Source organism: Oncorhynchus masou, chromosome 13 (genome assembly GCF_036934945.1).
Source record: "Oncorhynchus masou masou isolate Uvic2021 chromosome 13, UVic_Omas_1.1, whole genome shotgun sequence".
Lineage (NCBI taxonomy): Eukaryota > Metazoa > Chordata > Actinopteri > Salmoniformes > Salmonidae > Oncorhynchus > Oncorhynchus masou.
The window spans coordinates 19,136,802-19,148,055 of NC_088224.1; the positions used below are offsets into that span (position 1 = coordinate 19,136,802).

At 45.6% G+C, this 11,254-nt stretch overlaps 1 protein-coding gene across 1 annotated transcript in view; it reads right to left on the reverse strand.

Moving 5' to 3' along the window:
* The window catches only part of LOC135551869 (tax1-binding protein 1 homolog A-like), a 53,232-nt gene that overhangs the window by 25,694 nt on the left and 16,284 nt on the right, over positions 1-11,254 (reverse strand). The window contains 2 exon segments of the mRNA XM_064983141.1: positions 8,712-8,897; positions 10,601-10,691. Coding sequence (XP_064839213.1) covers positions 8,712-8,897; positions 10,601-10,691 — 277 coding nt within the window.

The following is an 11,254-nucleotide window of genomic DNA, read 5'->3' on the forward strand; positions in this document are numbered from 1 at the left end:
AGTACTGGAGAAAAGTAGCTACACATAGAAAAGTACTGGAGGAAAGCAGCTACACATGGAAAAGTACTGGAAAAAATGTAGCTACACAGAAAAGTACTGGAGAAAAGTAGCTACACGTAGAAAAATATTGGGGAAAAGTAGCTACACATAGAAAAGTATTGGGAAAAAGTAGCTACACAGAAAAGTACTGGAGAAAAGTAGCTACACATAGAAAAGTATTGGGGAAAAGTAGCTACACATAGAAAAGTACTGGGGAAAAGTAGCTACACATAGAAAAGTACTGGGGAAAAGTAGCTACACGTAGAAAAGTACTGGGGAAAAGTAGCTACACATAGAAAAGTACTGGGGAAAAGTAGCTACACGTAGAAAAGTACTGTACTGGGAAAAGTAGCTACACATAGAAAAGTATTGGGGAAAAGTAGCTACACAGAAAAGTATTGGGGAAAAGTAGCTACACATAGAAAAGTATTGGGGAAAAGTAGCTACACATAGAAAAGTATTGGGGAAAAGTAGCTACACATAGAAAAGTATTGGGGAAAAGTAGCTACACAGAAAAGTATTGGGGAAAAGTAGCTACACATAGAAAAGTATTGGGAAAAAGTAGCTACACAGAAAGGTATTGGGGAAAAGTAGCTACACAGAAAAGTATTGGGGAAAAGTAGCTACACAGAAAAGTATTGGGGAAAAGTAGCTACACATAGAAAAGTATTGGGAAAAAGTAGCTACACAGAAAAGTATTGGGGAAAAGTAGCTACACAGAAAAGTATTGGGGAAAAGTAGCTACACACAGAAAAGTATTGGGGAAAAGTAGCTACACAGAAAGGTTTTGGGAAAAGTAGCTACACAGAAAAGTATTGGGGAAAAGTAGCTACACATAGAAAAGTATTGGGGAAAAGTAGCTACACATAGAAAAGTATTGGGGAAAAGTAGCTACACATAGAAAAGTATTGGGGAAAAGTAGCTACACATAGAAAAGTACTGGGGAAAGTAGCTACACAGAAAATTGGGGAACAGTAGCTACACAGAAAAGTATGGGGAAAAGTAGCTACACAGAAAAGTATTGGGGAAAAGTAGCTACACAGAAAGTTTTGGGGAACAGTGGCTACACACAGAAAAGTATTGGGGAAAAGTAGCTACACGTAGAAAAGTACTGGGGAACAGTAGCTACACGTAGAAAACGCGTGGGGAACAGTAGCTACACGTAGAAAACGCGTGGGGAACAGTAGCTACACGTAGAAAACGCGTGGGGAACAGTAGCTACACGTAGAAAACGCGTGGGGAACAGTGGCTACACGTAGAAAACCGTGGGGAACAGTGGCTACACGTAGAAAACGCATGGGGAACAGTGGCTACACGTAGAAAACGCGTGGGGAACAGTGGCTACACGTAGAAAACGCCTGGGGAAAAGTAGCTACACGTAGAAAACGCGTGGGGAACAGTAGCTACACGTAGAAAATGCGTGGGGAAAAGTAGCTACACGTAGAAAACGCGTGGGGAACAGTGGCTACATTAGAAAATGCGTGGGGAACAGTAGCTACACGTAGAAAACGCGTGGGGAACAGTGGCTACACTTAGAAAATGCGTGGGGAACAGTGGCTACACAGAAAAGCGTGGGGAAAAACGTAGAAAATGCGTGGGGAACAGTAGCTACACGTAGAAAACGCGTGGGGAACAGTGGGGAACTACACGTAGAAAACGCGTGGGGAACAGTAGCTACACGTAGAAAACGCGTGGGGAACAGTAGCTACACGTAGAAAACGTGGGGAACAGTAGCTACACGTAGAAAACGCGTGGGGAACAGTAGCTACACGTAGAAAACCGTGGGGAACAGTAGCTACACACGTAGAAAACACGTGGGGAACAGTAGCTACACGTAGAAAACGCGTGGGGAACAGTAGCTACACGAGAAAACGCGTGGGAAAAGTAACACGGTCGTAAGTAGCTCTACACGTGGGGAACAGTAGCTAATGTAGAAAATCCTGGGGAAATGGCTCACGTAGAAAAGTGGGGAACAGAGCTACACGAGAAAACTCCTGGGGAACAGTGGCTGCCACGCAGAAAACTCCTGGGGAACAGTGGCTACACGTAGAAAACGCGTGGGGAACAGTGGCTACATTTAGAAAAAGAACAGATATTTAGTTATGAAATGGGGAACAGTGGCTACACGTAGAAAAAACTCCTGGGGAACAGTGGCTACACAGAAAAAAGTAAGTTTGAACAGTGGCTACACGAGAAAACTCCTGGGGAACAGTGGCTACATTGCTGGGGAAGGAGAAAACGCGTGGGGAACAGCTGCCACTATCACACGTAGAAAACTCCTGGGAACAGTGGCTACACGTAGAAAAAACTCTGGGAACAAACGAGAAAACCCTGGGGAACAGTGGCTACACGAGAAAAACAGTGGCTACATGAAAACTCCTGGGAACAGTAGCTAAAACCTAGAAAACGCGTGGAACAGTAGCTACACGTAGGGCGTGGAGAACAGTAGCTACATGTAGAAAACACGTGGGGAACAGTAGCTACAGTAGAAAACTCCTGGGGAACAGTGGCTACACGTAGAAAACTCCGAACGTGGGGAACAGCTACACGTAGAAAACGCGTAGCTACAAGAAAACTCCTGGGGAACAGTGGCTACACGAGAAAACGCGTGGGGAACAGTAGGTAGAAAATGTTGGGGAACAGTAGCTACACGTAGAAGAAAAGTAGAAAACGCGTGGGGAACAGTAGGAGAAAAGTAGCTACACAGAAAATATTGTGGGGAACAGTAGCTACACGGGAAAAGTACGCTGGGGAACAGTGGCTACACGTAGAAAAGTAGAAAAACGCGGGGAACAGTGGCTGGGGAACAACAGAGAAAAGCTACACATAGAAAACGCGTGGGGAACAGAAAACTCCTGGGGAACAGTGGCTACACGTAGAAAACGCGTGGTGGAACACCAGAAAAACGCGTGGGGCAGTAGCTACACGTAGAAAACTCTGGGGAACAGTGGCTACAAGAAAACTCCTGGGGAACAGTGGCTACAACGTAGAAAACGCGTGGGGAACAGTAGCTACACGTAGAAAACTCCTGGGGAACAGTGGTACACGTAGAAAACCCTGGGGAACAGTAGCTGGGAACAGTGGCTACACGTAGTAGAAAAGTACTGGGGAAAAGTAGAACAGTAGCACACGTAGAAAAAGTGGGGAACAGTGGCTACATGTAGAAAACTCCTGGGAACAACAGTAGAACAGTAGCTACACGTAGAAAACGCCTGGAAACGTGGGGAACATAGAAAAGTGGGGAACAGTAGCGGTAGAAAAGTAGAACAACAGTACACAAGAAAACGCGTGGGGAACAGTAGCTACACGTAGAAAACTCCTGGGGAACAGTGGCTACAGTAGAAAACTCCTGGGGAACAGTGGCTGACTGGGGAACAGTAGAAAACAACGTGGGGAACAGTGGCTACATAGAAAATGGGGAACAGTAGTATGTAGAAAACTCCTGGGGAAAGTGGCTAAGTACTTTGGGGAACATAGCTACACGTAGAAAACTCCTGGGGAAAAGTAGCTACACAAAAACGCGTGGGGAACAGTGGCTACAAGAAAACGCGTGGGGAACAGTAGCTACACGTAGAAAATGCGTGGGAAAAAGAAAACTACTTTTAACACGTAGAAAACTCCTGGGGTGGCTACACGTAGAAAACTCCTGGGGAACAGTGGCTACGTAGAAAAGCGTGGGGAACAGTAGCTACACGTAGAAAACATGGGGAACAAGCTACACGCAGAAAACTACCTGGGGAACAGTGGCTACAACGTAGAAAAAACAGTTTGGGGAAAGTAGCTACACGTAGAAAACGCGTTAGCTACACGTAGAGAAAAACGCGTGGAAAATCACACAGAAAAAGCTACATGAAAACTCCTGAACAATTGGGGAACAGTGGCTACACGTAGAAAACTCCTGGGGGAACAGTGGCTATACAGTAAAACACGCTAGAAAAACGTTAGAAAACTCCACATGGAAGAAAACTCTGGTAGAAAAAGCTACACGTAGAAAACGTAGTAGCTACGTAGAAAACTCCTGGGGAACAGTAGCTACACGTAGAAAACTCTTTGGGAAAAGAATTGGGGAAAAGTAGCTACACGTAGAAAATAAAAACGTAGAAAATTGGGGAACAGTAGCTACACGTAGAATGTTGTGGGGAACAGTGGCATACTACACGTAGAAAACTCCTGGGGAACTTCAGAAAAGTGGCTACACGTAGAAGAAAACATCCTGGGGAACAGTAGCTACACGTAGAAAACTCCTGGGGAACAGTACACGTAGAAAACTCCTGGGGAACAGTGGCTACAGAAAACTCCTGGGGAACAGTGGCTACACGAGAAAAAACGCGTGGGGAACAGTAGCTAACGTAGAAAACTCCTGGGGAACAGTGGCTACACGTAGAAAACTCCTGGGGAACAGTGGCTACACGTAGAAAAGAAAAACGTAGAAAACGTGTGGGGAACAGTAGCTACACGTAGAAAATGCGTGGGGAAAACCTACACGAGAAAACTCCTGGGGAACAGTGTAGTAGAAAACGCGTGGGGAACAGTGGCTACACGTAGAAAACGCGTGGGGAACAGTAGCTACACGTAGAAAACTCCTGGGGAACAGTAGCTACACGTAGAAAACTCCTGGGGAACAGTAGCTACACGTAGAAAACGCGTGGGGAACAGTAGCTACACGTAGAAAACGTGTGGGGAACAGTAGCTACACGTAGAAAATGCGTGGGGAAAAGTAGCTACACGTAGAAAACGCGTGGGGAACCATAGCTACACGTAGAAAACTCCTGGGGAACAGTGGCTACACGTAGAAAACGCGTGGGGAACAGTGGCTACACGTAGAAAACTCCTGGGGAACAGTGGCTACACGTAGAAAACGCGTGGGGAACAGTAGCTACACGGAGAAAACTCCTGGGGAACAGTGGCTACACGTAGAAAACTCCTGGGGAACAGTGGCTACACGTAGAAAACGCGTGGGGAACAGTGGCTACACGTAGAAAACGCGTGGGGAACAGTAGCTACACGTAGAAAACTCCTGGGGAACAGTGGCTACACGTAGAAAACTCCTGGGGAACAGTGGCTACACGTAGAAAACGCGTGGGAACAGTGGCTACACGGCTCCAGAAAACGCGTGGGGAACAGTAGCTACACGTAGAAAACTCCTGGGGAACAGTAGCTACACACAGAATACTCCTGGGGAACAGTGGCTACACGTAGAAAACGCGTGGGGAACAGTGGCTACACGTAGAAAACGCGTGGGGAACAGTAGCTACACGTAGAAAACTCCTGGGGAACAGTGGCTACACGTAGAAAACTCCTGGGGAACAAACGTAGAAAACTCCTGGGGAACAGTGGGGAAAAGTGGGGAACAGCTACACGTAGAAAACGCGTGGGGAAAAGCTACACGTAGAAAACTCCTGGGGAACAACACGTAGAAAACTCCTGGGGAACAGTGGCTACACGTAGAAAACGCGTGGGGAACAGTAGCTACACGTAGAAAACTCCTGGGGAACAGTGGCTACACGTAGAAAACGCGTGGGGAACAGTAGCTGCACACGTAGAAAACGCGTGGGGAACAGTAGCTACACAGAAAACGCGTGGAGAACAGTAGCTACACGAGAAAACTCCTGGGGAACAGTAGCTACACGTAGAAAACGCGTGGAGAACAGTAGCTACATGTAGAAAACACGTGGGGAACAGTAGCTACATGTAGAAAACTCCTGGGGAACAGTAGCTACACGTAGAAAACGCGTGGGGAACAGTAGCTACACGTAGAAAACGCGTGGAGAACAGTAGCTACACGTAGAAAACTCCTAGAGAAAACGCGTGGGGAACAGTTACACGAAAACGTGTGGGGAACAGTAGCTACACGTAGAAAATGCGTGGGGAAAAGTAGCTACACGTAGAAAACGCGTGGGGAACCGTAGCTACACGTAGAAAACTCCTGGGGAACAGTGGCTACACGTAGAAAACGCGTGGGGAACAGTGGCTACACGTAGAAAACTCCTGGGGAACAGTGGCTACACGTAGAAAACGCGTGGGGAACAGTGGCTACACGTAGAAAACGCGTGGGGAACAGTAGCTACACGTAGAAAACTCCTGGGGAACAGTGGCTACACGTAGAAAACTCCTGGGGAACAGTGGCTACACGTAGAAAACGCGTGGGGAACAGTGGCTACACGTAGAAAACGCGTGGGGAACAGTGGCTACACGTAGAAAACTCCTGGGGAACAGTAGCTACACACAGAATACTCCTGGGGAACAGTGGCTACACGTAGAAAACGCGTGGGAACAGTAGCTACACGAGAAAACGTGTGGGGAACAGTAGCTACACGTAGAAAACTCCTGGGGAACAGTGGCTACACGTAGAAAACTCCTGGGGAACAGTAGCTACACGTAGAAAACGCGTGGGGAACAGTGGCTACACGTAGAAAACGCGTGGGGAACAGTGGCTACACACAGAAAAAACTCCTGGGGAACAGTGGCTACACGTAGAAAACGCGTGGGGAACAGTGGCTACACGTAGAAAACGCGTGGGGAACAGTAGCTACACGTAGAAAACGCGTGGGGAACAGTAGCTACACGTAGAAAACTCCTGGGGAACAGTGGCTACACGTAGAAAACGCGTGGGGAACAGTAGCTACACGTAGAAAACGCGTGGGGAACAGTAGCTACACGTAGAAAACGCGTGGAGAACAGTAGCTACACGTAGAAAACTCCTGGGGAACAGTAGCTACACGTAGAAAACGCGTGGAGAACAGTAGCTACATGTAGAAAACACGTGGGGAACAGTAGCTACATGTAGAAAACTCCTGGGGAACAGTAGCTACACGTAGAAAACGTGTGGGGAACAGTAGCTACACGTAGAAAACGCGTGGAGAACAGTAGCTACACGTAGAAAACTCCTGGGGAACAGTAGCTACACGTAGAAAACGCGTGGGAACAGTAGCTACATGTAGAAAACACGTGGGGAACAGTAGCTACATGTAGAAAACTCCTGGGGAACAGTAGCTACACGTAGAAAACGCGTGGGGAACAGTAGCTACACGTAGAAAACGCGTGGGGAACAGTAGCTACACTTAGAAAACGCGTGGGGAACAGTAGCTACACGTAGAAAACACGTGGGGAACAGTGGCTACACGTAGAAAACACGTGGGGAACAGTGGCTACACGTAGAAAACTCCTGGGGAACAGTAGCTACATGTAGAAAACGCGTGGAGAACAGTAGCTACATGTAGAAAACACGTGGGGAACAGTAGCTACATGTAGAAAACGCGTGGAGAACAGTAGCTACACGTAGAAAACGCGTGGAGAACAGTAGCTACATGTAGAAAACACGTGGGGAACAGTAGCTACACGTAGAAAACGCGTGGGGAACAGTAGCTACATGTAGAAAACTCCTGGGGAACAGTAGCTACACGTAGAAAACGCGTGGGGAACAGTAGCTACACGTAGAAAACGCGTGGAGAACAGTGGCTACACGTAGAAAACGCGTGGGGAACAGTAGCTACACGTAGAAAACGCGTGGGGAACAGTGGCTACACGTAGAAAACTCCTGGGGAACAGTGGCTACACGTAGAAAACGCGTGGGGAACAGTAGCTACATGTAGAAAACGCGTGGAGAACAGTAGCTACACGTAGAAAACGCGTGGAGAACAGTAGCTACATGTAGAAAACACGTGGGGAACAGTAGCTACACGTAGAAAACGCGTGGGGAACAGTAGCTACACGTAGAAAACGCGTGGGGAACAGTAGCTACACGTAGAAAACGCGTGGGGAACAGTAGCTACACGTAGAAAACGCATGGGGAACAGTAGCTACACGTAGAAAAGTACCGGGGAAAAGTAGCTACACATTGGTCATAAAGCTCTAACTGACAGAATGCCCATCTGAGTGGAGAAGAGCAACGGAAGCACAAAATGACTGATGCCAAGCAGAAATTTACAATAAGAAGCATTTTACATCTGCATTTTCAAAACGCAGCAAGATATTTGTTATGAATTGTTTTTTTTATCCTGTGAGAAAAATACAGAATTCTGTGTTAACGCAAACCTTAAGTTTGATTTGCTAGTGGCTGAATTAATAAGGTGACAGGGCATCATATTGAGAAGTCAAAGTCAAAGCCGTTTGTACAGCTGCCACTATCTTGATTTTCTTGCTTCTTTCCCTACTTTCCGTTCTCAGCCCATCTTCTCCTCCAAGCAGAGCAGGCAGGTCCGTTGCCTTAGCAACTCCACTCCACTCAGACACAGTGTGCAGCCTACACATGCTGCGCCAGAGCAAGTACTGTTCTTCCTTCAGACAAGCATTCTGGTAATAAACACCCAATGGGCACCCTCTTGTGTAATACTGTGTATATCCTGGTATGAGAGAAGAACTGCAAGACAATATGAACCCCTGGATACTGCCAGACCCTAATGTGCCCATGAAAACTGTTTTCACACCATAACATAGGAAGATAGAAAATGTTACGAGTTTACAGTACACTTCCGAGATCTCCTCCAACTCCCCCCAAAAAGGTTTTGATACTACTCATGAATTATATTGAATATCTATGTTCCCCCTTTATATCTAAATGTATTAATGACTTTGTAACAGCTCCAAACAGATGTCCATTACAACAAATGGTCACTGCTACCCTAATTTATAGAAAGACCCATATGAACACACACACACCCCTCCTTCCTCACCTTGTCGACAGCGTGTGTGTGCAACTCTTTCTCCAGGCGATCTTTCTGAGTGACGCAGGCTCGGAGCCTGTCCAGCTCTTCCTGGAACTGAGTGATGGTCACCTCTCTGTTGAGCTCCACAGCCTTCAGCATCTGCAGCTCGGCACTCAGCTTAGTGTTCTCTAGCTCCGTGCTACGCAGGTGGACCTATACACACACGCAGAGAGACCATTATAGACACACAGACAAAGAAAGACGATTATGAACACACACACATACAGTTTAAGTCGGAAGTTTACATACACAGGTTGGAATCATTAAAACTTGTTTTTCAACAACTCCACAAATTTCTTGTTAACAAACTATAGTTTTGGCAAGTCGGTAAGGACATCTACTTTGTGCATGACACAAGTAATTTTTCCAACAATTGTTTACAGACAGATAATTTCACTTATAATTCACTGTTCCAGTGTGTCAGAAGTTTACATACACTAAGTTGACTGTGCCTTTAAACAACTTGGAGAATGCCAGAAAATTATTGTCATTGCTTTAGAAGCTTCTGATAGGCTAATTAACATCATTTGAGTCAATTGGGGGTGTACCTGTGGATGTATTTCAAGGCCTACCTTCAAACTCAGTGCCTCTTTGCTTGACATCATGGGAAAATCAAAAGGAATCAGCCAAGACCTCAGAAAAAATTTGTAGACCTCCAGAAGTCTGGTTCATCCTTGGAAGCAATTTCCAAACACCTGAAGGTACCACGTTCATCTGTACAATCAATAGTATGCAAGTATAAACAACATGGGACCAAGCAGCCATAATACCGCTCAGGAAGGAGACGTATTCTGTCTCTAGAGATGAACGTACTTTGGTGCGAAAAGTACAAATCAATCCCAGAACAGCAGCAAAAGACCTTGTGAAGATGCTGGAGGAAACGGGTACAAAAGTATCTATATCCACAGTAAAACAAGTCCTAAATCGACATAACCTGGAAGGCCGCTCAGCATGGAAGAAACCTCTGCTCCAAAACCGCCATAAAAAAGCCAGACTACGGTTTGCAGCGGTTTACTTTTTGGAGAAATGTCCTCTGTTCTGATCAAGTAAAAATATAACTCTTTGGCCATAATGACAATCGTTAAGTTTGGAGGAAAAAGGAGGAGGCTTGCAAGCCAAAGAACACCATCTCAACCGTGGCAGTATCATGTTGTGGGGATGCTTTGCTGCAGGAGAGACTGGTGCACTTCACAAAATAGATGGCACCATGAGGAAGGAAAATTATGTGGATATATTGAAGCAACATCTCAAGGTATCAGTCAGGAAGTCAAAGCTTGGTCAAAAATGGGTCTTCCAAATGGACAATGACCCCATGCATACTTCCAAAGTTGTGGCAAAATGGCTTAAGGACAACAAAGTCAAGGAATTGGAGTGGCCATCACAAAGCCCAGACCTCAATCCCAGAGAAAATGTCTGGGCAGAACTGAAAAAGTGTGTGCAAGCAAGGAGGCCTACAAACCTGACTCAGTTACACCAGCTCTGTCAGGAGGAATGGGCCAAAATTCACCCAACTTATTGTGGGAAGCGTGTGGAAGGCTACCCAAAACGTTGGACCCAAGTTAAACAATTTTAAGGCATTGCTACCAAATACTAATTGAGTGTATGTAAACTTCTGACCCACTGTGAATGTGATGAAAGAAATAAAAGCTGAAATATATAATTCTCTCAACTATTATTCTGACATTTCACATTCTTATAATAAGGTGGTGATCCTAACTGACCTAAGACAAGGCATTTTTACTTGGATTAAATGTCAGGAATTGTGAAAAACTGAGTTTAAATGTATTTGGCTAAGGTGTATGTAAACTTCCAACTTCAACTGTAGATACATGTGCATACACAGTGTATCATTTCACCTTGTAAAGGTCCCTCTCGTCCTTCTCATTCTTCAGTTGGGTCTCCAGAGTGTCTCTATCTGCTGTCAGCTTCTTTAACCTGTCTCTCAGACTGGACAACAACAACTGCATTAATACCAATAATGTTCTCTAGTTTTCTGTACTGTATGTCATTTGAGTATAGTACTGTATCTACGGTGTTTCTCATCAACAGTCCAGTTAGTTTCCTTATAGTCCTTTGTGTGTGTGTACGCGTGTGGCAGGTTTTCCACTCGGCGGTAATAGCCGGCTCTTGGCCTATAAAAAATGAAAAAAGCTGATAATTAAAATTGGTGCCAGGCCGGGAGAAGAAAAAAATAGATTGCGAAATAATGTTTTTTAGCCTATTTAAATGGTGGAAATACTAGTCGATGGAAATACATTTGACTGGCCATGCTTATCGGTCTATAGGGTAATTTGCATAAGTGTGTGTAATTAAATTGCAGCGTGCATAGGCTACTGTATATTCCTTATGAATCTTATTTATCACACCCCTACAGCACACAGATACAGAGCCTTGGAGCTGAACAATCTGCAGCAGCAGCATCTCAAACTGCAACAGATGGCAGGCCTCATCAGTGCGTCACACACCACTTTGCAATGAGCTGGAGGCAGTACGCGTTTTGAAAACACATA